General features: G+C 44.6%; 2 protein-coding genes across 2 annotated transcripts in view; one reads left to right on the top strand and one right to left on the bottom strand.

Annotated features, from left to right (window-relative positions):
- LOC105100450 (transmembrane 9 superfamily member 2-like) overlaps window positions 1–5348 on the top strand; it is a 73448-nt gene extending 68100 nt beyond the window's left edge. The window contains exon 17 of the mRNA XM_031446584.2: window positions 5152–5348. Within this exon, the coding sequence (XP_031302444.2) occupies window positions 5152–5219 (68 nt within the window). The 3' untranslated portion in view covers window positions 5220–5348. The remainder of the gene's footprint in view (window positions 1–5151) is intronic.
- A 6021-nt stretch (window positions 5349–11369) lies between these two features.
- Window positions 11370–18002, bottom strand: GPR101 (G protein-coupled receptor 101). The gene is made up of 2 exons (XM_031445365.2): window positions 17921–18002; window positions 11370–15820 (listed from the first exon to the last, which is right to left on the bottom strand). The coding sequence occupies exon 2, from the start codon at window positions 15729–15731 to the stop codon at window positions 14199–14201; it is 1533 nt and encodes a 510-aa protein (XP_031301225.1). The 5' UTR covers window positions 15732–15820; window positions 17921–18002; the 3' UTR covers window positions 11370–14198.
- Between the last annotated feature and the right edge of the window lie 8960 nt (window positions 18003–26962).

The following is a 26962-nucleotide window of genomic DNA, read 5'->3' as shown; positions in this document are numbered from 1 at the left end:
GTGCATGCTAAGCATGCGCTCTACCACTGAGCTGTAGCCTCCCCACCCGCTATTCCCTGGCATTCTTGTTTGGTGCATTTTCCAGCATCTCATACCTGGGTTGATTTTGTACCCCTACCCTGAAGCTGCTTCTGTCTGACTTCTGCTTTTTCTTTGAGGTATTTCTGTACAAAGTAGTTCCTGGTCATCTCAGCCTGTATTGATATCTCCACCCTGGAACAGTCAGGACAGAATTGGCTTTGAGTCCCAGTTGTACTGTTTATTGGCTGTGTGTCATAAGGCAAGTCACTTTACCTGTCTGAGTCTCTGTTTCCTTACAGAAGATAATAGCACCTACCTCAGAGTGATTGCACACGTGATTGCACATGTGAAACACTTAACCCAGAGCCAGGTGTATGAGTATTTAGCTATTATCATTACTCAGCTGTTATATGAGTATATAAAATATATAATATATATTATTCATATATTCATAGTATATTAATATATATTATATGAATAGTTCATATAATCATTCAGCTATTATCATTATTCAGCTATTCAGCTGAATAATCAGCTATTCATTCATTATTCAGCTATTATCATTATTACCATTATCATCATCGTTGTCATCTTGGTCATGAACAAATTTGTTCATCTCACTCCCTCACCTGTGTATCTTCACTGGCTCCCAGTTGCCTATGTGATCAAATCCAAAGTTCTTAACTTAGCACCCATTATCTGACCCCCACCTACTTTTGCAAGTCCTTTTTCCTATATGCTCTCTTTAATGTTCCCTTAATTTTCTGATCACTCACCCTTAATGTTCCAGCCCCTTTGCCATGGTTTTCACTATTCCTTAAAACTGCCAGGATTTTAATTGTTTCAGGCCTTTATACGTACTTTCCCCTCTGTCTGGAATAGCTGTCTCCCCTCCTCAAATGCCTCTGAATCCAGCTTAATAGCATCTTCTGTATGATGCCCTCTCCAAATTCCTGCCATTCATTCAAGAAGTGTATATTGAACACCTCTGGGATATCATGCACTGCCCTAGAGGCTGCGGCTTTAGCAGTGAGCAGAACCTTACACAAAGGGATAAAAATCTCTGTCCCCATGGAGCTTACATTGCTAAGCAGTTAATTTAAACAGTTCAGGTTAACAAACATTTGTTGTCCACCTGTAGTGTCCCCAGCACTGTGCTGAGCACTGGGGTTCCAAAATGGAGTAAGACTTCACCCCCAGACTCAAGGCTATAGTCTGGAGAGAGGAGACCTCTAAGCATTTCCATGTATCACGATAAAGATCCTAATCGTGCTGAACCCGGGGTTTTGTGAAAGCACAGAAGGTTTTGCGAAAGCATGGAGGGGGCGGGGGCCAAGAGGTCAAAGAGACTTTCCTAGAGAAAGTGTAGGGCTGAGTCTTGACGGAAGACCGAGTCTTGGCAGATTTGACAAGCTGAGCAAGTCATGGCATGTGGGAACCTGTAGGTAATTTGAGGTTGCTGGGGTTTGCATTTTAAGCCATCGCGTGGCAGGAACAAGGCCTAAAGAAGACGGCCAGGGGCCTTGTGTGCTTCACTGAGGAGCTGGAATTTTTCTCATATTAAGTCGTCATTTTCAAACTCGGGTGTGCCTCACGTTTACTTGTGGAAATTATTTAAGACCAACAAAAAGCAATAAATTTGAGGTCCGAGGCCTGTATACCCCAAAGCCCCCGAGTCCGAATCCTTGCTGATCTGTATTTTTAACAGCTTAAAAGGTTTCTGATATGCTCCAGAGTTTAAGTACTTTTGCTCTGGGGAGCTATTAAAGGTTTGTAAGTAGGGGCATGGCGATCAAATTTGTGTTTTAGAAATATCACAATCACTCTGTCAGAGTGGAGAATGGATTTAAGAGGGAGACTGGAGGTACAGAGACAAGCCAGGAGACAGTTTTGTAGATGAGAGATGAAGAGAGTGTGACTTAAGACCCAGTGGCTACGGAGATGCACGGACGGATGGAGGGGATGGATTCAGAAGTTATTAAGTAGTTGGAATTTGCTGGTCTTGGTGACTGACAAGATGTGAATGTGAAAGAATTAGGGGTGAAGGGTCCTTTCCAAGTCTTCATGACATCTGTATAGGTAGTGATATGCTGTATAGCCACCAACTGAGATTGTTCCCCACAAGAACCCTTTTTCTATCCTTTCTATTACCTGGCAAATGCCAGGCCCGGAGAAAGTGCTTATTGAAGACTGAATCAGATGAGGCTGAAGAGAGTCAAGGTCCCCCAAGACCCTTTCCTCCAAACAGGCTTTCTCTTCATTCCTCCGTGCAATGGGTTTAATTCCAATTTTAGGCAAATCTTTTCTGCATTTCTGACTTATGGCTGCAAATTCTTGAATGAATGTATATTAACATTTCGCCGCGATGGTGGCTGTGGAAACTCTTTAAAGGTTTGTTTATATTGAAGAGAATGTGACTGACTTTCAAAATGTTTTATTTAGCTAGTTTCTTCTTCTTTTTCAAGTGTGCACAACTATTATGGGAAACCCCTAGAAGAAACGTATAGCATTGGATGCCAGTCCTAGGATCAGCCTGTGGATTCTTTTCGTTATAGAATTGTAATTAGGGAAAGGACGGGGGAAAGACAGGCTTCTCTTCGCGTCTTGAACTGCCTCACTCAAGATCCTGTGGTTGGGTTGTCTTTTTGTTATGTATCACCTGGCCTAATGAAAAAAGATTATGAAGTTTAGAAAGAAACTAGGACATTTCTAGTATTAGTTTTGTCCTTTCTTTGTCCCGAGGTATAGGCAAAGATAACAAATAATAATTTTCTCCCTTTTTGTCCCATCTCCCTTTTTCTACCTTCGCGTTGTAGTACCAGCAATTGAGCTGTAGAAAAAAAAATAATTTCTCCAGATCCTTTAAGTTGCTTTTTTTCGGGGGCGGGGCAGGTAATTAAGTTTACTTATTTATTTAAATTTTTTATTTTTTTTTTGTCTAGAAAGGTAATTAGGTTTATTTATTTATTTAACGGAGGTACTGGGGATTGAGCACGTGCTCTACCACTGAGCTATTCCCTCTCCTGCTAAGTTGCTTGTAACTTGTGTGGTTCAATGGCCTTTAGAAGAGAATGCTCCCCAACCCCCATCCCTCTCATCCTACTTAATTATGTTTGTTTACATATAAAAAAGGAAGAAAGGAGGGAAGGAGGGAAGACAGGATAGCCCAGAGATTCTAAACCCTTGTTTCATGTTAGCAGGGCCTGCGGAGATTTAAAAAGTCCTGATGCTCAGGCTGCATCCCAGATCAGTTAAATCAGGATCGCTGCGGTTGTGACCAGGCAATAGTAGTTAAATCTCCCCAGGTGATTCCAGCGTACAGGCACTTTTGAGGAGACTACTACACTAGTCGAAGAAATCCCATGTGAACCTATTTTTGAAGCCCTGGATCAGAACTTCGATGATAGCTATCGCTTCCTGAGTGCCTCCTCTGACAGGCACCCTAATGTATCTTCTTTCTTTCTCAGGTCAAGCCTGTTAGTTGGGGGGGGGGGCGTGTAATTCCTTTTCCCTTTTGAGGAGTGAGGTGGCTTGTTCTACATCATATAGCTGTGTCTGCCTGACTCCAAAGTGCAGATTCTTTAGCTCAGCTAACTATCCGAGCAATGGGAGGGTGGATGGATTTTTGTGTTTCGAGCAGGAGACAATTTGGTATTTTAAGCAGAGCATCAGAAAGTTGAGAATTTATAAACATTTTAATAATTTATGGAAATAATATGCAGCAAATTGAAATCAGGAATGTTTTAGATTCAGAGACGTGTGTTAGCTACAGACCTGTCGTCTCCTGAACCTTTGAAGTTGTTGGATTGAAAAACGGAAGCCTAATGTAGAAATAGGTATTATCATCCCCATTTTTCAGCTGAGAACACTGAGGCTTGGCAAGACTGTCACTTGGCCGAGATCAACAAGTAAGCAGAGCCCTCCAGAGCCTGTGGTCTTAATCACTATACTGTACTGCCTCTTGACAAGGAGTGTTGAAGGCTGGGAGGGAAGTAACGTGATGGTGTATAGGATGGGAAGTTATTCTAAGTTTAGAAATTGGCAGAGAAAAAGGTAACAAACCTTGCCTAAAGCTTTTTGTGACCTTGTTATTAAGTAAGATGTTTTCCTAGATGATTGAATTGTCTTGGGGTGCCCCATTTAGACTATAGGATTTGGAAGTTTTATTAGAGTTTTCTTCAGTTAGGTCATTGAACCTTAATATCATCTGAAAATTGTTTTTATAGTATGAACATCAGTGCAATTCTATGTTAAACAATTTTGTCTGTAATTATGTCACCCTGAAACTTAACGGTATCTTCTGTTCATGCCCTTCTCCTGTCCACGGGTTTAAGCCTATGCAGTGTTCACATTGGTGTGGTGCCTGGGAGTTGTTTCAGTGCTGGCTGGCTTTTTTTCACCTAACACCAGGTTATAAAGATCGCTAAATGCTGCTTTATTTTGGTCTTTATAATTGTCACTTTTGATTCCTATCTTATTTCACTGAGCACTTAGTCCATCAATTGTTTAGCGAGCCACCTTATTTGGGGGCATTTGGCTTGTTTGTAATTTTTCAATATTATAAATCAGTATTATGAACACCTTTTTGCATGTAATTTTTTTCTTCTATGGGATCATTTCTTTAGGATAATTCCCCAAAGATGGGATGTTTCTCAAGTTTAATAATATACAACTTTGATTTAGAAAACTAATATATGCTCTGAGTACGTAAGTAAATAGCTTATTCCCACTTTTGCTATGTAAAATGATGAGGGTCATTTACGTTTTCTAAATTGAAGCAAGTTATACAAAGTTTATTGTGTTAGAAAGTAGCCTTGGACCTTTCTGTATCCTTTTTGAAATAGAGAACTTAAGCTACTCATTTTTATTATTTTGCTTTGATTGGAGACCTGCAGCGTTCAGCCAGGTGGATCTCACACCCTTTTGCAGGTGACCGCCTCCAGCCCTCTGCTCATCTTTGCTCCAGGAGAGAGCCTGGCGACTTTCACTTGATATTTCACTCAAGATAAAGTCTTGAGATTTAGAGAAGCAGTAGTCCACCTCAAAACTGACATGCTTTGTGTTTTTGAGAAAGCTACTTTGATTTTCTATAATGTCTGGTTAACAAAGATCTTTTTCCTTTTGTTGCAGGGACAGTTGGATTTTTTTCCTGCTTCTTTTTTATTACTAAAATCTATAGTGTGGTGAAAGTGGATTAAAGAATATCTCCAAAGGCTTCCAGGCACATCACTGTTGCTTTTGAATATAAATCTAGATCTATATGAACATCTGTCGAGATATGTCTGTGTGCTTCCAATGGCATGTTTTAAATATATATCAATTTAAAATCTCATTGTCTGGCCTCAGTTTGTATGACATAAAGCACTGATTGTTTGGAAAAAACAGATTGGGAAATAGGTTTATTCTAAGTCATATTTTCCTGAAACAATACCATAAAGAGGTTTGATTTAAAGCAATCAGAAGGGGAGGGAGTATAGCTCAGTGGTAGAGTGTGTGCTTAGCATGCATGAAATTCTGGGTTCAATCCCCAGTAACTCGGTTAACAACAATAACAACAAAAAGCAATTAGAGCAATTAGAGGTGTATTTACCTTAAACTTAAAGTTGAGTACATCGGTTTTTCAGATGAAATTTTTTTCTTTTCTGTTTCTTCCTCATTTGTTTAGAGCATCAGAACGACTGTCAAATAAATCTTAGGTAAAATGTGAATTTTTCTAACTTAAGTTGATTGTACAAACTAGGTTATACCTTTATACCTGGGTGTTCACTTAAAAATATACATTGGTTTAGCATAAAGCATTTGTGAAGTACCAGCTACTGCTGTCTTATTCCTGTGCATTTCTGGTTGTTAGTTGTCTTTTTTTTTGTTTGTTCGCTGCCTTTGGAGGCTGAGAATATGCAAGTCTGACTTAGTTGTGTGTAGAGAACAAATCTTTGGAGCCAATGTTCGTGAATTTATTTGCTTCCACGCAACAATAGTCAGGTGTCACAACTCCCCAAATGCTGGGAATTTGTATTGTAAATAATCTTTGAGCTTACAATTTTGGGGGCATGTCGTGAACATCATACATTTTTCTGCGGTAAATTTTATTGACAAATAGTGGTCTTATTGAGAAAAACGTTTGAAAACTATCTACACATACTCAATTCATGAACATTCTCAGAGCCGTCCTGAAGCTGAGGGATACTTGTTTGTGTGTGCAGGGATCCAGGAGGTGGTGTTGCCCTTGAAGGGGAGTTTGGAATGAGGAGGGACATGGTCAGAGAGTTGCGTTCTGAAAGAGAGTGGGAGCGGGAGGAAGAGTTGACCAGTTGCCTCATGGAAGAAGACACTAATTCCCTAGCCAGTGGTGTGCCTTGGTCGATATTGGAAGGAAGCAGGCATATGACAGGAGGCAAACAGACCTTGGGCCTGGAGCAGACTGGTGGGGAGGGAGTGGCTACAGAAGGTCAAAGGTGTCTCTCTCTCTTTTTTGAATTTACAAGTTGATGTATATTGTTGTTAATTTCTGGTGTACAGCATACTGATTCATATATATATGTGTATATATATATATATATATTCCTTTTCATATTCTTTTCCATTATAGGTTATTACGAGACACTGAATATAGTTCTGGGTGCTATACAGTAGGACCTTGTTGTCTACCTATTTTATGTATAGTAGTGTGTATGTGCTAATCCCAAATTCCTGTTTATCCCTCCCCCTGCTTGGTAACCATAAGTTTGTTTTCTACGTCTATGGGTTTGTTTCTGTTTTGTAAATAAGTTCATTTGGGTCATTTTTCTTAAGAGTCCACACATAAGGTGTCTTTTGACAGTGGACTACTCCGAGCCTCTCAACTCACTGCCCTTCAGTCTCATAATCTACGGCTGAGTCCTCAGCCCTGTTGACCCGAGGACCTGCTATTAGGAGATGCTTTGGAACTGATTTCATTCTCCTCTGAATGCTCTGCGCTGAGCAGTGTTGTAATGAGCTTCAGGGGGCTCTTTTCCCACCAGGTTTGCTGCCTGATAGTTTTATCTGCGCTCGCGAGCCCACTCACTTGCATCGGCGGTAGCTGGCTAGAAGGCAAATTTGTTTCTGCAGCAGGAAAAGATCGCCGCCCGTGGGGCCTTCACAGATCACAGTCTGAAGGCGGCTGTATGTGGGTCTTGTGGTAGCCAGCTTGGAACATCTTGAAATACAGTGGGTAAATCAGTGTTCAGCTTGACTTGGGAGTGAAAAATGGGAAAGAGCATTTTCCTTTGGTTGAAATGGGGATGAACAGCTCCCTGAGCCTCCAAGTGGGCCCAGCATGCCACTTGGGGAGCACGAGGCCGGCGGTCCCCTGTCCTACCACTGATGACATTCCCAGAAGAGCTACAGGTCAAGCACATCGACTTGAGAGGAACTAGTGGGGTAAGTTGTAGACATATGTGCCTCTCTCATCTGTGCCTTGTGTTTTTATACGTTGTGGTTGGCGTTAGCGGCAGAACCATTTTCTGAACCTGGGGCTTGAGGAAACATGCTCCTGCCTCCTGTTCTGTAATCCCCGGTGAGTCGGGGCTGAACTCTGTGTGTGTGTGTGGCTGGATTGTGCTGGCGGAGGTGTCCCGGTCCTGAGTAGCGGGGCAGCAGGGGTGAGGGCCCCGTGGGGGTGACCCAGGTGCTGGGCAGTACTGTTTCCTGAAGCAAAGCCTATTCACATCCCACCAAACCTCATTGCTTTGAGGATAAAGACTGGCATTTGGGAGCCCCGCAAACCATCTGGCCCCATTTGCCTACTCTGCCGCCCCCCCCCTCACTGTGGAATCCTTTTTATTCATAGAGGACAAGGCAAATACTCCTTTTCCAGCAAGCCCCTCAGGATGACCCCCCCATCCCACTGCATAGTCCTTATATTGGAATAGCACACTGTGAAATACTGGAGCCCATATATTTCATTCTACTGTGTAATACAATTAGGTTATCCCCGTCTCCTTTGTTCAAGCAAAAGAGAAGAGATGGTGAACTAATTCTGTGTCTCCTTCCCTTCTGTTTCCCCATGGAGCTCGGCACAATAACCAAATACACACCTTAAAATTAGACTTTATTTAGTATATTTAAGAAGAATATACCAAGGACAGATTAACAGCACCTATTTAATAAACACAAACATTAACAATATTTAGTTAAACCACAAACATCAATCTTTTTGCATTCCCCAAGCAGGAGTCCGTTGGTCTTGTCCAACAAAAAAATGCACTGTAACCATTTTCGAAAGGATCCAATTAAAGCCAACCAAAATATGAAACCTTGTCCTTGGGCAGAGTCTCTGAGACTACTGACCTGTGTAACAGTATTGATTTATGAATTTGATTGGGGTGTGAAGGGGTTTCTCTTCTTGCTGGGGCTGGGGGACGATTAAGCCCACCGCTTTTGTGCACCTGAAGGTAAGTTGTGCCAATGGGAACTTGGCCCCAGGACTGTAGTTTGGCGATCCTTTGAAAAGGCACTTTTCAATTACAAATACTTCTTGAAAAGGAAAAGGAAAAATTCAAATTCAAAATTTAAAATATTAAAACTGTTCACTGACTGAATGCATTTTCCTCTTGTTTTCAGTCTCAAAACAGCACATAAAATTTGGTATTAAAGGCAGTTTTAGAAATTATTCAATGAGGGTGTATATATATAGTTTTCAGCTTTAATATTTTTATTCTTAAAATATAATAAACTGATCTCGTAGTTCTCTTTTCTTGTCTGATGCAAACGCCATTGCGATATGATTGTTTATTTCTCGAACATCTCAGGTGCGACCCCCGGAGGAGTCCCACTCACTCTTTATTTACCCATCTATGCTCTCTTATCTCTCAGGCAACCAACCAAAGGAAAAATAACAGAGCAGCCTTTTTCTGGGTTTTTGTACTGCTCTGGGAGGGTAGGGATGGTTACAATATAGATCTGCTAAATGCAAACCCTGTCAGTTCACAGTCGGGTACAGCTAACAGGACTCCAATAGACTGTCCTGGGGTCTTTGCTCTTTAAAGGGGAAAGGACTGTCTTTTTGATTTTGCATTCTATACAATTAATGGAAAACAGGCATACCAGTGCCAAGCATGTTGTGGAGAACTGCCAGCGAGGACTTCAGCCAAGACGGTTAGTTCACATTAGTGACCAACTGTACCAGAAAAAGTTTTCACTTGTCCTATGTTGTACCAGGGACTTAAGGAATGAAAGGCACCATTTCCCGCCGCCCCACCTTGGAGCATTGTATACGTCCTGTAGGATACACTTTAAAAAGAAAACTTTAAAAACAAATGTACTATGTTCTACTTCAGAAACTGACCAAGGTGTGGGTCACGAATAGAATTCTGCATGCATTTTATTAACTAACTTTACACGTACATACTACTCATTTTTGAGGATGACACTATTTACGAACACATACAATCTAATATCTAGCACCTTATCTCCAAGAACACTTACATTTTATATATAATAATAAGGTACAGTTAGGGGAATTACCACAGAAAGGAATACACCACTGAAACAGACAAAGATAGCAAACTTTGAACATTAAAGTTGTAGCACAGATGAAGAGGGGGGAAATCCACTCAACTTTGAAGCACCAAACTAAAATCCACCTTGTTTTCCCCTATATTTTAGAACAAGAGAGATCCAGTAACGACTCCTTGGACATAGCAAACCTGTGAGTGTACAAGTTACTGTGTTTTCCCCTTGGTGTGTGTACTTTGAGATACAAGCGCTTTGAGAGGCAATGATGGGAGCATTTGACTGCTACTGGCGACCTTCGACCTTTGTTTACCTTGAGGATTCTTATTCTACGTATCAAAGAGCAGTGAACTTGCCACTGACCTGGCAGGCAGTGGCCAAGTTCTGTGGATGTTAGCTTTCCCATTTCTTCCTTCAGCCAATTTGCTGTAGAGGAAGAGATCGTTTGTAAGTAACTGGAAAGAATTTATGACAAGAGTCTCTCTATTTGACTTTTAGGCTATGATCTGTTGTTTGTGACTCACTGCTTCTGTGTCCTCGTGTCTAAGCTTGGAGGGGCTTCATGGGGGCCAAGAGCACTGTCTGGCCCATAGAAAATGAGAGAGACAGAAGGACCGAGAGGGTTAAAAGACATGACTGACCAGATTTTCTCTCCTTATCTCAGTAACTGGCTCACAGCCAACCGTTCCTTTAATCTTTTGTCTGCTCTAGAAGGAAAAGACATTTTGCTTAGAGAAGCCTCTCCTGACAGCATGGTGGTTTGTCTTAAAGAGAAATACAACAAGAAAAACATTATGAGGGGAAAACACTTCTTTTGATTTTTTTCCCTTAAAATATGGGGGAAGGCAGATATGAGGAAAAAAATACAGTCCAGTAGTTTAAATTGTTACTCTCTTTGTTTTATCCTCATAACCTCTGAGGGTTTTATCCTGGAGAGTTCAAATGACCAGATGATGTGTAATTTTTCTCTTCCAAATGGTGTATTTCAGACACTTTTAAGAGCATTTTGGCAAAGTCTAAGAAAGAAAACCTAGTTTAATCTTGTAAATTATTCTTCAAAGTGTAGTTTAATCTTGTAAATTATTCTTCAGATAGTATGAAAAAAATCTTTTGAAGTCACTTTACCTAGCTTAATTGGCTAATTATGTATAAAATAAGGCAATATCAGGCACCTTACAATTTTATAGGTAAAATTTTTTTTAGGTTTTTTCCTAAAATAATTGGACAGTATCTACAGGATTAAATGTGCTCCCAAAGATGTGTTGTAGTGGGTGCTTTTTTGGTAAGAAATGAGGTGCCTACCTCCTCCTCCATCGTAAAAGGGCACTTTTCCTTACTGGTTGAATTTGAAGTAGGTATCCCATCGTCTCTAAATTCGATTGGATTGGGGAAGAGACAGAAAAATATCTTTAATTACTGGTCATGCCTAGTGTTCACATCTCTCTTCCCTGCTTCTGTGGGCCCCGGGGTCCCTGTGCATCTGTCAGCTCTGGGTTTGGGGGGGAATGAAGGGGAGTGAGTGAGCACACAGAGCTTCAAGCATGGGATATTCCTGAAGGGCCAGTGCAGCAGTGGGTGGGAGGGGGAGTGAGGCAGGCGAAGGCAGTGGGCATGATGGCAGGAGGTAGGCCGGGAGCCGGAAGCACACAGGACTTCCGAGCAGCTGGTGTTGGTGGTGCCTTCAAGAAGGTGGACCCTTGCATCCGAGAAGTCGTAGAAGCCCGGGGCTTGCTCCTTATTACTGCCTTCCCAAGCTTGTTGAAACTGGTGTGTTAGTCAAAGCACCTGCGACTCCTTGGCAAACTAGATGCTCTATGATTCTTAAATAAGGAAATCATTAAATTGGAAATCACATTGTTTCAAAGGCTGGTTTGTCTGGCCCCTATAATTTAATGGGATTTTTACTGCACACATGGAGTGGCCTTGGCAAAGGAATACATCCTTTAAAAACATTCAGGGAATGCTACTGCACATGAGGGTCTGTGAGGCTAATGATGACTTTTCTGTCTGCTTTCAGGTTTTCAAATGACAAAACGGTATGTGCAGTAAAACCTCATGAAGTTGATAGTGTTTTATTCAAAATTGCATAAAATTTGAAGCTGTCGCTGTGTCCAAGCTAACTGGAGGCCCTATTGATGGTTAAGAAGAAAATGTTGGCAAAGCAGAATGCTCCGAATTCCAAGGTCCTCTTTTCCAGTCTCCCGCTTTTGAAAGGTTTTCACCTTTGAAAAATCCAAGTTGCTATAAGAGTGGACAATGGCTAAAAACAGGGAAAGGGGGAACTTGAAAAAGGAAATCGGTGCGTCCCGGTGCCTTAGAGAACACTGTGTGTGCTGGGAGGTGGACTTACCACACGCGTACAGGCTCTGCTTCCATTTTGATTTGGGATTTTGGCAAACAATTTTCTCTGATACACTTTGAAGGGGTTCATCTTTAAAAATAAAACAAGAAGTTCAGTTTCAACAAAATATTTGAAGACATTTAATGTTTGAAATCCTGTTGCCTACCCAGGTCAGCACTGCTACTCGAAGGTCAGGCTACAGCTACCTTGAACTTCTCCAACTGTGACAGATCGTGGAGGCGACACCCCTCCCACCATAGAAGGACTGGTACACAGGCCGTTTCTTTGTTCAGATATCCTCTGAGGACAGGTCAGTGCAAGAGTTTGGCAATAAACTGGAATCATAAATTTACACATGTTGGTAGAAAAATAAATGCTCTGCAAGGGTAAACTTCAGCCCCCATGTCTTGTCTGAATTACCACAAGTCCCAAATTAATGGGGTTGAAATCAATGCGATTTTCATGGATATACTGAGTTGACAGGTCAGCTCAGAGTTATTTGGGTCTGTCGCCTCTCCGCTCCTAAATTCTGTGCATGGTGATGCCAAATTCCCATGCAGATTTAGCCCAAATACACTGCTATTCACCTCTTCCCCTTGAGAAGTTCATGTTGCAATCTGTCAGGAGGAAGAGATAAAATATAAATGAGCTTGACTTTTAAATGAATGAAATTTGAGTTCTAATATAGACATGGTAATTACACAAGAATGAGACTAAACTCTGAACATGGCCATCTTTATGTACAACCACCTGATTAACCATTTTTTGCAACCAAATCCTCCCTCCTCGCCCTCCACCCATATTAACATCAGATTTCTGCATGAACACTCAACTGACCGTAGAGCTGCTTTAATTTGATCTTCAGGAGAATCAAAAACACTGTTTTGATCATTTTTTGGTTTTGTGTTGTTTGGTCGTGTTGATATGGTCGGTGCCCTCAGAAATACACAAGTGTATACTATCCCTACCCAAAGTGGTTTCCAGGGTTTGAGATTTGAAAACTCTTCCCCTGCATTGCCCCGAGGGACAATATAGATATCGTAAAGGTTTTTCCAAGTGATATATATTTTAACAGCCATAATTAGGATATGTCTGACCTGAACGCTTTGATCTTAGGGTTATTTGGAATAGGTCAGATGCTTGCCAGGTATTGAGAAACCATCTTTTCTGTTATTTGTGACCCTCTTATCTTTCTCTTCTACATCTGGGGAGAGCCGAAAGGCTTCAGACAGAGCCACAGGTGGATAGGACACGTGAGTGTGCCTGGAGGAAGGAAGAGGCTTCTCCTGCCTTACGTGCTCTCCATGTGGAGATCATATTCTTGGTCTATGGTCTCATGGACACAAAAGAGATTTCTAGTGGGCACATTACTCTTGATTGGCAGTGGGAGTTTTGTAGGACTTTGGCCACCCCTAATGGAATTTCTTTTTTTCTGGAAATACTGTCTGACCAAAAAGGCCTATCTGGGGAAAAAACCACACAAGTGACTGGCAGAGGGCATTTTGAATGATTGTTGTGAGCATCTCAAGTCAATCACAAAGGGAAAATTGCAAAAGAGTGGCATGATTTTTGTCCCACTATTATTCAAATGGGAGACAGAAAATAGTGTTAACTGACAATTTTCTATTTGCATGAAATAATTTTGGTCTCAGCCCATGCACAAATCCAGGATTTTACAGAAAAAAAGTCCACTGTTTAGCCCCGTGTGTGTATGTTATTTCTCTGTTTTCTCCCTTGGACTAGCTTCCCACTTCAAATAAGCCCTACTATCCTCTTCCACTTTTCTTGATCCCTTTAGGGGATCTAGAAACTTTTTGGTATTTTAACTATGCGATGCCCTTAGTTTCTGTAATAGTCTTTGCACCAGATTGTGGGTCTCTTCTGTTTAGAATTTGGCTCATACGTTGATCAGTCAGTAGGATTCTGCTTCCTGGGCTCCATGAACGAGTTGCTCCGTTGCTTTCCATTCAGGTGAACACAGGCTGAAGCCTCTGCCCATGAGCTCAAAAGTCCTTAAGTTCTCCAGCATCATCTTCCTTCTCCCTCAGAGCGAAAGCCGACACACGGTAACTCTGGGGAGACACACAGAATACCAAGTGCGGGTCCAAAATGGATAGCCCTTGTTGCTTTAAGAAATTTAGAGCCTAATAATTTTTTGGGGGGAATTCCAGTCAGAATCCTCCAGTCCATTCTTTGAGGGGCACACTTCCATACATTTATCTACCTTGTGGTGAGAGGGATGTGTGCGGAACCTTTGCCTGGAATGGTATGAGCTGGCATTAATGGGGCTGTGGATGGTCCATTTAAGAGAAAGCCGCTCCTGTTTTCTGTGGACAGTTGAAGGTTTACCTTAGAACCAACTTCAAGGCGAAGTGGCAGAATCGTGAGAAGGGACGATCTTGCCTTCGGTTCCACCCTCGGTGCCGGCTTCGGTTCCAGGCAGGTCAGGGTGATTGTCTTCTTTGGGGACCTTTTCCTTGCAGAAGAACTTCTTCAGCATATCCTGGATCTCCTTCTTGATGGCCTTGTGCATGTAGCCATAGATGTAGGGGTGGATGCAGCACTGCAGGAAGAAAAGCCAGATAATTATGGTGATCACCCACTGGGGTACCTTGGTTTGGACATCCACCCACACGGCCAGAACTGCTAGAAAGCAGTAGGGCCCCAGGGACAGCACGTAGGAGAAGATGATGAGGAAGATCACTTTAGCAGCTTTGCACTGGTAGCACCTGGGCAGAGGAGGGTCGCTGTTACTGTTTCGACGACTGGCTGGGAGACTCTCGGGGATGTTCACCGCCTCGATGTCATCCTCACTGAAATTGATGTCATCCTCACCAAAGCCCAAGTCATCTTCACCCAAGTCAATGTTGCACTGGCTGACCTCTCTGCCGCCCTTGTCTGCCTTCTTGCTGCTCTCAGTCTTGGTGCTGCCTTCTTTACCCTCCGTGCGGCCTTTGCTGGCCACCGAGCTGCTTCCTCTGACCTCCTCGCTGCCCTTGGCCTCCACGCTCTCCTCACTGCTCTCCATGCTCCCTTCCTTGGCCTTCCGGCTGCCATCCCTGGCTTCCACGCTGCCCTCCTTGGCCTTGACCTCACCTTCATCTTGGCCATGAAACTCGCTCTCATCCTGGAACTCATCCTTTTTCTCTCCCTCTTCGTCCTCATTCTCCACATGGTCCTTGGCTCTCACCTCCAAGCTGTGGCTCTTGACGTTGTACAGCAGAGCATGCTGCCGTCGGGCCGCACCGAACACCACGGAGTAGCAGGCAATCATGACAATCAGTGGGATGATGATGAAGGACACGACGCTGAGAATGGTGTAGCTGGGGCTGGCCCCCCAGATCATGGAGCAGAGGGCATTGCGCTCGTCAAAGGCAGCCTGGCCCCAGCCATAGAGTGGGGGTGTGCTCTGCAGGATGGCCACAATCCAGGTGCCATAGAGGAGCATGTAACCCCGGCGCTGGGTCATCTTGGCCGGGTAGGAGAGAGGGTGGATGATGGACAGGTAGCGATCCACCGACACCACGACGATGGTGTTGACGCTGGCAAAGGCGAACAGGTGAGTGAGGCTAACCAGAGCGGTACAGAAGTGGCTGTTGAGGGGCCAGAAGAGAGGCATGGAGGTGGCTACCACCCAGGGGGCCACAAGCGAAATCTGCAGCAGGTCAGTGACGAGGAGGTTAAAGATGAAGCGGTTGGTCACCTGCAGCAGCTGTGGCTTGCGCTGCAGCACAAGCGCCAGCACTATGTTGCCGACGAAGGAGGCGGCGAGGAAGATGAGCAGGACGCTCGAGCGGATGATGCCGTGCGCCAGGCTGATGGGCATTTTGGAGAGGGGCATGCACGTGTAGCTGCTGTTGTTTTCGCGAGTGCTGTTGGTGCAGGTGGGCGCCATGGCCGCGGCTGGCGGGCGGGAGACGCGTGCAGGCGCGGCGGGCACCTGCGGGCGGCGAAGGGGCGCACTGTCCGCTCACACTGTCTAGGCTGGAGACGAAAGAAACACGCGGGCCGGGTTAGTTCCCCTGCCAGGGGAGGGGGCGCCTCTGCGCCGGGCAGCAGCTGCAGGGCCTCCGCCTCGGGGCCCTCACGCGGCCCCAGTCCGCATCCGGGCAGTTTCTCTGAATCCTCTCACTCTCTGGGTCTTCCTCCTTCCCTCTCCCGGGGTCTCCGAGTCCCCCCCATCTGTCTCCGGGTGGTGCGCGCGCGCTCTGCGCGTCTCCCACACTATCTCAGGGTCTCCGAGTTTGGGTCTCTCCAGAGATCTCTCCAGAGATCTGTCTGTCCCGCCAGCGCATGCGCGCGCTCCATTGCTGCCTATTTACATGTGTCGATTTATCTCTTTCTCTCCAGTGTCTCTCACTAGCGGACTTTGCCTACATCTTTTGGGGTGTGTGTGCGTGTATGTGTGCGTGCGCGCGCGCGCGCGCGCGTCTCTCTCACCAGTTTTCTCTCTCTCACCCCTGTCTCTCACTCTGTCGTCTATCCCTATTTCTCAGTCCCTCAAAGCAAGTGCGTGCTGTCTGTCCGTCTCTGCCAGTCTGTCGTTCTCTCTCCTCCCTTTCTGTTACTCCCATCTCTCAGTTTCTGAGTCTCTTCCGCCGGCGCACTTTCTCTGTAGCTGTGTGCGCGCGTCTGTATCTCGTCCTTCTTCCGGTCTTGTCCCTGTCTCTCCCTCTGTCTCTTTCTGATGCGCTCTCGTCTCTGTACCTCTGCCTGTCACTGTCTCTGTCGCTCGCTAGTGCGTGTGCTTCTCCATCTTCTCCTAATGCTGTCTCGTCTCTCCATTTCTGTCTCACAGGCTATCTCCCTCATAATCCCTGTGGGTCCCCAGTGCACCTGTTCAGTATCTCTAGCTCTATGTGGGTCTCTGACCGTCTCCGTGTCTCTCCAACTGTCTTGTGTCCGTGTCTCCCTCGGGTTCTGTCTCCTGTCTCTTGCTGCGCTTGCTCTTTCTCCGATCCTCTCCCCTCTGAGTCTCTCCCTGTCCCCACCGCGGTCTCTGTCTCTCCGTGTGTTAACTTCTCCCTTTACCGCTGTCTGCATGTCCCTCTCCGTTGGTCTCTGAAGAGCTACTGCTTGTCCCTCCCGATTATCCGTCTCTTCGTTGCTCAGACTCTCTCCAGCGCGTGCACTTAAAGGGAGCTGGTTTCTCTGTCACACGCTCTCCTTGCGACTCTCGCTAAACACTTTTCTTGTATGTTTGAGTGTGTGTGCATCTCTGTCTCTCTCCATCTTTCTCCGAAGATCCCTCACCTCGATTTTTCTCTGGCTGGATCTCTGTCTCTGATCTCTATCTCTCTGTCGACTTTATTTTGCCATGGAAACCAGCTGCCGCCTTGGCCACCGCTGGCTCTGGCGGATAAATCTCCTAGTTTGTCAGCAGCTCAGCGGTGGCTGGATGCAGGGAGGATTGCGACCCCCTCCCCTCCCCAAATTCGGCATCTTCCCTGCATTCTCCAGCCCACTCGGCATCAGTGGCGGTGGCGGATGTAGGGATGGGTGAGCTCGTAGAGAACGGGGGAGGAGGCAGGGGTGCTGGGGTGAGTCTGAGAGAGAGCGCGCGCAAGAGATTGAGAAGCAGAGAGAGAAAGAGGAGAGAAAAAATGAGAGACAGAGAGACAGAGAATGAGAGACAGAGACAGTGAGAGCTACACAGAGAGATAGAGAAAATGACGCGCAAAAGAGACGTAGAGGTAATGAATGAGCAAATGAGAGACAGGGAGATGGATAGAGCATGAGAGAGAAAGACGAGAGACAGCGAGACGGAGAGACAGGGAGAGACGGCGGCAGAAAAATAAAAAAAGAGAGTAAGAGAAGAGAGGATAAGAAGCAGAGGCCGTGAGAAAGGGCGAGGAAACATCGAGACGATGGTGGGGGGGCTGCGGCGCGCGAGGGAAAGTGCGAGGGAAAACGAGAGGGGAGCTGCCGGCCGCGCGGCGGCGGGCAGGGGCCGCGCCGGGGGTCTCCACGCAGGGCAGCGCAGCCGCCGTCGGGCCGCGGCGGACGGGGCTTCCCGGGCGCCGGAGCGCGGGGGCGCGCCGGGCGCGGGGGCCGCGGCGCGGGGAGCCGAGCCGGGCCGCTTACCTGTTGCTGCCGGAGGCGTCGCGCCGCGGGAGCTGCGTGCCGGTCCCTGGGGACTCGCCGCGCTCGACCGGGCGTCTTCTCGAGGCGCCGGCGGCCGCGAGCTGGCACCGGGCGGCGGGGGCGGCGGGGGCGGCGGGAGCCGGGCGCCTGTGCCCGCACGTCCGGCCGGCGCGGCGCGCTGCGAGCTCTGAGCGGCGGCGGGGGCGCGCGGCGTCTTAAGGCAGCGCGGGGCCCTCACCTTGCGGCGCCCCCCTCCCCTCGGCCCCCGCCCGCGCCGCTGACGCACGAGGCCGCGGGCGCCCGGAGGAGCGAGCGAGCGTGCGGGCGGGCGGGGGACACGGCCACGGGCCCCCGCCTCGATATTCTCACCCCGCATCTCCGCCCCAGGCGGTCCGAGCTCACTTGAGACCTCGCGGATTGGGGATCGTCACCAAGGCTGATTTTCGTGCAAATGTCATGCCTTCCTGGCCTCCGGATTTCGGGCCAGGGCCAGGCCTCAGACCTGCACAGTTCTTCCGATGAGAAGCGGAAACCTGGGCCGGGGCCTGGGGTCTCGACCTTTGAAGATCCCCTACTCCCACCCCGCTAAAGTATGGACCGCCCTTGGGCCGGAGAGAGGAAGTGACTTTGATATCACCGATTTTCCACAATTCTCTCTCGCTCCCAGCAAAAGCTGAACAGCAGTTCCTTTCCTGTAGGTCCTGGGAGCATTTCGTCTAAGACAAGCTGCTTAATTTTCCACTGTATTATTTGATTGAAGTCTGACTGTCTATAAGTCAGCCTCCATCTCTCTCTTCCTCTCTCTCTCTGCGCCAAGTACTGTGTTAAACTGTTTACAGAGAGAATACTGCCGAATCCTTAGCCTAGCCTCGTGAGATAAGTACTGCTATTATCTTCATTTTATAAAGACAGAAGCAGAAGCCAAGAGAGATTACCCTACTTGCCTAAGTTCAAGTAAATGTTGCTCTATTAACCAAGACTTTCTGGTCTCTCCTAAACATGTACACATTGAGTGTGTTTGCTCTTTACCATGCGTGGGCAAACATCAGAATATAACCTCCCCCCTCCCCACCAAGGGAGGGTCGTATCTAGAAAGGTGTCCCAGACCAGGGGTCATTTGCATCTGGTTTCCAAGGGATGCTGAAACATTTTCTAGGCAGGACAGAAGAGGAGAATGTGTTCTCGCAGAAGGAGATGAGCCAGCAAAGAGGGCTGCAGGAGAGAGCTGGGAGCCAAGAAAGGCTGCAGCATGGTGAGCGCCAGCAGGTGAGCTGGAAAAATGGGGTAGGGGCAGGTCCTGATGGGCCTTGAATGCCAGTCTGGGGACTTTGGACTTTATCCTGAGCTCCCTGGAGGGTCGTTGAGGATTTGCTTTATTATGAACAATTTCAAACATGCACGAATATGATGAGAATAATAAAATACCTCCCGCTTTGTTCCCACCATCCAACCTTAACAACAATATTTTGCCATTATTGTTCATTGATTTTTTTCTACATTTTTTAAATTTTAATTTTTTTTGTGGCGAGGAGGTAATTAGGTTTATTTATTTATTTATTTTTAATGGAGGTACTGGGGATTGAACCCAGGACCTTGTGCATGCTAAGCATGCACTCTACCACTGAGCTATACCCTCCCCCTTTTCTAAATTTTTTGAAGGAAAGTTAGTAAGTGAAAAAAATCAGAGTACAAAATTATATGTTTTTGTTTAAAAAGGCCTGTATATTTTTATACATGAATCCAGAATGTGAAGGTAGATAAACCAGCATGTTAAAAGTTCTCATCTAGTGTCTGATAAGATTACATATGATTTAAAAATGATTTTCGTTATTCATTGATGGTTTTTGTGTAGGGTGATGTGGTAAGATTCCTGTTTTTCCAGAATCTCCTGGAAGCAGGGCTGGGGGTGGGGTGGGTAGTGAGGTGTTGAATGGAGGAAGAGCAGAAAGAGGGCTGTGGCAGGAGACAGTGAGGGTCTGTCCGGGTCACAAGGAGGGGCTTGAGCAGAGACCCATTGAGAGGCAAAACTGACAGTGGAGAGGGATAAGGGCAGGAGGTGTTGGGGAGGGTCTAGGATGACATGAGATTCTGAGTTGGTTGATGGGCTGGCTGGAGCTCCATCCCCTCTCACTGCACCCCAGGCCTTTGGACAGGGACACAAGGCAGGTGTATAATCAGGTCCCTGGATGCTCTTTGGATTTCAAGTCCTACATAGGTCATTTGTCTTTTTTTTTTTTTTTTTTTTTTTTGGCTAGGCTTCATTTTTATCTTCTGAAGTTTAAATGGTATAAACCTGGTCATTTTTCTTGGAGACAGTTTCCATGATAATCGCTCAGTTGTTAATTCCTAGCCTCGCACTGGCCACGGCACAGAATCCTGGGTGGCACGCACTGTCAAGTGGCAGTTCACTCATACTCCGTATTTTAGAATCCTCTGGGAGGCCGTCACACTGGGAGAAATGTCCAGTGACAGAGGCCAGTCCAGTCCATCCTGCTTTTCCTTCCTTTTCACTGTAATCTTGAGAGTTCCTTGGGCTGCTGGGATCCAGCCGGGCACAGGGAGAAAACCTCTAGGTACATGTTAAAGGTGGGTTCCTCAGAGAGGTGGGCTCATGGAGCCTGCAGCTACACCCCTGGGTGCCAAGGGGCATGATGGGGAGTGGAAGAGCCTGGGTGGGATGAGGCTTCTGCAACCAAAGCCAGCCTGCCTGCAGGAGACAGTAGAAAAACCAAGGGAGCCCCGGGCAAGACATGCAAGCCACTTTTCTGCACAGGGAGTTTGAGGGTTGTTAATACTCAGGTGTCTGTTTCCTCTTTTTTCTCTCCAGGCACGGAGTTGGTGTCCTTGAATTTCAAAGACGTGCAAGTATCAGCATCCCAACTGGAGGTATGTGGGGGGCCTTGGGGAATGTGGATTTGGCTTCAGGCCCTGCAGGCTCTGATTCTGCTGGCCTTGGGAGAGCCCTTCAACTGACAAGCTTTGCTAGATTCTGGGGAGGTTCTTTGAGATGAGGCAGGGAGAGTTTGGGATGATGGCACAAGAAGTCACTTAATTCATTTCCCTACCTTTGTAATTCTGTAGCAGCAGAGGTAAGATTGGGCTAATCGTATTAATGGGTCAGGGCTGGAGTGCAGGAAGCTACTAGAAAGGGCTCTGGGGCCTGATGACAATCACAAGCTGCAACACCAGCCAGCATGGTGCCAGCCTGGTCTTCCCATCAGATTGCCCTGATGGGTGCACCAGGGGAGGGAAGTCAGAGGCCCGTGACCCAGCCAGGTATTGGTTCTAGTAACAATGGGAGTGCCAGAGTCCTTGAGCACCTACTACATGCCAAGCCCTATGCTTGCTTTATCCTATTTAATCCTTGAGGAAACTTTGCAAGTTAGAGATTAATACAGTACTTTTAGATTCCAAGACATATATCATTAGGGAAAAAAAAGCTGCAAATTTAACTTTCGCATCACTGCTAGCAATATGCATCTTGATTTCAAAGATGCTAAAATGCAAAAAAAAAAAAGTGCTTTAGAATCAATGTATGATAGTACCTTCCCTGTCCTAACAGAGAGGTTAAGTTACTTTACCCAAGGTCACACAGCAAGTAAGTGTTGGAGCTGAGAAGTAAAACCTGTTCTATCTGACTCCAAAGCAGGGGTATTTCCTAGGCTGCTTCTTGGAGCCATCAAGAGGCAAGACAGAAAGAAAGGCTCCCAGAGATCCAGCCCAGATAAAAATTTTGAATTCAGGTGAACTGCTAAAATTGTGGGAAGACAAATGTAGTTGCAGTGATAATGGCTTCCTTTTGTAGGATACATCGTTCCCAAAGGTGGTGAAATGACTAAATTAGCCAATCTGAATTCCAAGTCACACTCCTTCCTGCTTAATGAGTTCATAATAAGTCAATGGGGAAAAATATATGATTGTGTTCTGGAGTGCCTACCTATGGGGGTATTTTAAGTTTTTCAGTGTTATGAGTGGCTCTGGTATTCACTTTAGGCCAACCCTAAGGGTTGTGTTTGCAAAATTCACATGAAATTAAGTACCATCTGGATGTGAGCTAATATTGCCCACTCTGTGGGCTTGGGCAAGACAGAAGGTCTGGATTTCAAAGCTATATCTGTCCAAATAAAATGGTATTGAAGAGAAAATCAGCAGAAAATAACTGGGTGGAATAAAAATAAAGAGCAGGAGACCTGGTTTCTAGTCCTAATTCTGTGTCTAACTTGGTGTGTGACTTTGGGAAAATCTCCTTGCCTCTCTGATCTCAGTTCTGTTAATCAACCATGCGAGGCAGGTGGATGTGTTAGGTAATCTCAAAGGATCCTGTCAGTTTTTGACTTTGATTCTATCTATTTTATATTTGGATATTATAAAAAATCCCCAAATTAATCCAATTCAACTATTTCAAAACTGAAAGCTGGACTTCTGCTTCTGGACATGACAGAGTAACAGGGACTGGATTTGCCCTTCCACCTTAAACAACTAAAAAAAATGGACAAAATATATGAAATAGTGGTTGTCACACATTAGGAAACAGGAAGTGCAGGACAGTGATCCTCAAGTAAAGGGAAACAAATGAGGTGAGCCCTGCAATTGCCCCAGTTTACTACCTAGAGAGAGTTTCCCAGCCGGGAGCCCAGGCTGAGCCTAGAAGCCTGCCTAAACAGAGGAGACAGTGTTTGGAATTCGGGGAGGTATGTAAAGATGGCTAGAATTTGCAGTGTAGCAGAGAGGAGCTACCCAGAGAGAAAGCTCTGGAGATCTGTAAAAGGTACCTCTCAAATTTTTGACTAGATGTGAGGAAAGTAGCCAAGGCTGGGGAAAGAATGACTCAAAAGGAGTAGGTGGAGTGATTTCTAGAGTTCACACAGGGCTGGGAATAGCTCAGTTTCCCAACAGCCAGAGAGAAGAAACTTCATAATATACAGGCCATCAGAGTGAGTACTCAGAGAGGATTGCCTCAGCAGTGGAGCCAAATTAACCTTAGTGTAAAATTTGTTCTGGTCCCATTCAGCAAAGCTTAAAAGCAAGCTTTGAAAGGGTTGAGTGGTTTCCAAGTATCTTTACTGCAACTGAAAGCATGCCTTAAAAACGTTTAAAGGAGTTCAAAAATATCCAGCACCAACAAGGTAAAATTTGCAAAGTCTCAAATCCAATAAAACATTACAAGTCATGTAAAACAAGAAAATATGACCCATAATGGGAAGAAAAATCCTTAAATAGAAATAGACACGGTTGGTGGACTTGGAAGACGCAGTAAAATGGCTTTAAAAAATATACTTCGAATGTTTCAGAAGGTAGAGGAAAGCATGGGTGTATTAAGGAGAGACATAGAAGACAGAAAATAGATTTAGATCTTATTTCTAGAGATAAAGAATATAATGTCTTAGGTAAAAATACATTGGATAACATTATTAGCATGTTAGACACTGGAGAAGAAAAGTTTAGTGAACTTGAAGACATAGAAATAGAAACTGTCCAAAATGAAACAGAGAGAAAAAAAAAGACAACAACAACAAAAAAAATAGGCAGAGAAACAGTGAGTTGTGGGAAAACTTCAAGTGGCTTAATATATGTGTAAGTGGAGTCCCAGAAGTTAGGGAGACAGAAATAGTTTGAAGAGATGATGGCTGAAACTTTTCCAAATATAATAAAAACTATAAACCCACAGATATAAGAACCTCAACAAAACTCAAGCAAAATAAACATGAAAACCATACCAAGGCACATAATACTGTTTCTCCATAAATCTTCACCATATAGTTGGTGAGGATATTTGGAGAAACTATAACTTTCATATACTGCTTTTGGAATGTAAAATAGGGTAGCCACATTGAAAAACAGTTTGGCTGGTTTAAAAACAAATAAGCATACACTGACAATATGACCTAGCTTTTCCACTGCTAAAAGACATGAAAGCATTTGTCCATGCAAAGATGTATATGAATGTTTATAGCACCTTTATTTGTAATAGATAAAATTGGAAACAACTGCAGTGTCTATCAACAGGTGAATGGTAGGTATATTCACACATTGGGATACCGCTTAGTCAAAAAGAGAACAAATTATTGATACACACGACAACATGGATGAATCTCAAAATAATTATGCTGAGTGAAAGAAACCACACACAAAAAAGATACATACTGTATGATTCCTCTTACATAAAATTTCAGAAATGCAAACTAAAGTGACCTAAAGCAGATCCGTGGTTGCCTTGGGATGGGGGAAGAGAAGGAAGGGGTATGAAGAATCTTTTGGAGATGATACAAATGTTCATTATCTTGATGGTGGTGATGGTTCATGGTGTATACCTATGTCAAAACTCATCAAATTGTACTCTTCAGATATGTGTCATTTAATCTACATGTATTATAACTAAATAAAACTACAAGGAAGAATAAGCCTCTGGGGAAAAAAACCGCAAAGCCACTGATTTGTGTGTCCAGGATCCCACCTCCAGGATTAGAGCACTCGCCTTTCTCTAAGGGAGCCATCAGGCCTCCCAGCACCCCGTCTTGGCTCTCATTAGTGTACCCTTGTGTTGTAGTAATCAGCATTCTTGCCCCACCTTCCCTCTGTGATGGGAACACAATGTGAGCTCTTCCCAAATGCGTGCAGAATTGTATCCATCCCCTCACGGCAGGCTAACAGCTCTCAGGATTTAACAGTGTTCCTAGCACTTGACCTCTCCCAGCTCATTTAATGAAGGCTGTGCTATCATTCGCCTCGCTCTATAGATGGGGAACCAAAGGCTTAGAAAGGAGCGGTGGCTTACTCAGAATCAGTCAGGAACAGGCAGGGCTAGAATTTGAATTTAGGACTGATTTTGAATTTACAGCCTGGATGTTTAGCTGCTACACTATTTTGCTTCCCTAACCTAAGCAATTTTTTAAAATGTATCACTGATACATCAGGAACTTTCTACAACTTATCTAACTCTCCAACAATCTTGTGAGATGGGTATTGTTAATATTCCTTATTTTATAGATGAGAAAACTGAGGCTCAGAGAAGCTAAGTTATTTGCTCTAAACCACCCCTATAGCAGATGTATAATTTCAGAGCCCACCCTCTGTAGTTGCTTTGCTTACTGTCACCTCCAGGGCAGGGACAACTTAAATCCTCTCATCTTTAGGACCACACTTAACCCTTCTTGAGTCAGCTTGCCCAAAGGCTCAAGAATTTCACAGTGTGAGTTTGGGGCAGTCTCAGGTGCCAGGAGCGCTGAAATGGCCAACGCTGCTCTACAACATGCATTCATTGAGTGGAGAGCTTGGGTGGTTAGAACCGACACATTGCTGATAAGTGTGGAATATTCAAACACTTCAAACCTCCCGTGGCGCTGTGTTAAATATCGGGGGTCTGTGGAGTTTTCAATAGCTAATTTATATTTTGTTTTTCATTGAATTAATACTTGGAAGTTTGACTCACAAAACTGTACAAACGTTGAGCATGGTGGCAGTTAAGAATCAGAAGAGAGTCCTGGAGCCTGTGGGTTGGCCAGAGAGGGTTTCATCAAGTGTGCTCAGGTGCCTTCCTTGAATTATTAGTGTTGCTTGTTGGCTGTAGAGATGTTGCCAAAATGCCTCAAACTGGCGTCTACAGAAAATAGGATTACATTTCCACATTTAGGAAAATACTTCTGTCATGCTCTGATATCAGCATTAGAGGGGGAGAAATCAAACCTCTTCAAGCCAAACTGCAGTGACCATGTAAGTTTTCAAGCTTTTGCCTATAGAGATTCAAAGGATGGTACTTTTCTAGAAGTTGCTCATGTGAAATTCTTCAAAAAAGGTGTTCTGTGGTACAGTGTAGTAGAGACAGTCTGGAGATAGTCTGCACCGGTTTGTGAGAGCTGGTTGTTACGTTTTCAAGAATTTTACAAGTGATTGTTAAAAAATAAATTGTACAACTACAGTTAAATGAATCCCATTCAAAATGAAGGTAATGAATACTCAAAATACATCACTTCATAAGTGATCTTAAGGCTATTTATGTCCATTGTATGTGTACGGTGCAAATACTTTATAATGGCATGCTGCTACAATCTCCCCCAACGCCATGTTGACTGACATCACATTGGTCACTTGAAATTAGCCAAAGGAGTATTTTTACCACAGAATCATCAACCACTACAAATCAGGATTTTTTTTTTCTCTTAGAGCTAGATGCTAAACCTTTACCAACACATCACTGTCTGTAGAACACATTATTTTTATTTACATAGCTTTATTGAGATATAATCCACATGCCACACACCCATTTAAAGTGTACAGCTCAACTGATTTGAGTACATTCACAGATACGTGCAAGCATCACCACACTCAATTTTAGAATATTTTCATGACCTCCGAAAGGAACCCTGCACCCTTTAGGTAATGGCCCCTTATCCCACAATCCTCAACCCTAGCTCCTCAGCCGTATGCAACTGCTAATTTACTTTTTGTCTCTAAAGATTTACCTATTCTGGACCTTTCATATAAATGGAATCATATAATACATTGTCTTTTGTGACTGGCTTCTTTCACTTAGCATAGTGTTTTCAAGGTTCGTCTGTGTCATGATACATATCAGTACTTTGTTCCCTTTTATGACTGAATAATATTTCGTTGTATGGATATACCACCTTTTACTTATCTGTTCATCAGTTAATGGACATTTCAGCTGTTTCTACCTTTTGCCTATTGTGAATAGAGCTGCTGTGAGCATTCATATCCAAGTTTTTGTTTGCACATCTGTTTTCCAATTTTTTTGGGCATATGCCTAGGAGTGTAATTGCTAGGTCATATGGTGATTCTGTTTAACTTACTGAAGATCTGCCAAATTGTTTTCCACTACAGCTGCACCATTTTACATGCCCACCTGTAGTGTATTGGGATTCCAATTTCTGCACATCCTCACCAACATTTTCCATTTTTTCCGTATTTTTGATTATAGCCATCCTAGTGGATGTGAAGTGGAATCTCATTGTGGTTTTGATTTGCATTTCCATGACTAATGATGTCAAGCATCTTTTCTTGTGCATATTGCCATTTGTATATCTT

The sequence above is a fragment of the Camelus dromedarius genome, chromosome X (genome assembly GCF_036321535.1).
Source record: "Camelus dromedarius isolate mCamDro1 chromosome X, mCamDro1.pat, whole genome shotgun sequence".
Lineage (NCBI taxonomy): Eukaryota > Metazoa > Chordata > Mammalia > Artiodactyla > Camelidae > Camelus > Camelus dromedarius.
Note: the sequence above shows the minus strand (reverse complement) of the source record. Positions and strands in the feature narration are given on the sequence as shown.

Bases quoted from the DNA above. Each gene is read 5' to 3' on its own strand.
- GPR101 (XM_031445365.2), bottom strand. From the start codon at position 15,731: ATGGCGCCCACCTGCACCAACAGCACTCGCGAAAACAACAGCAGCTAC.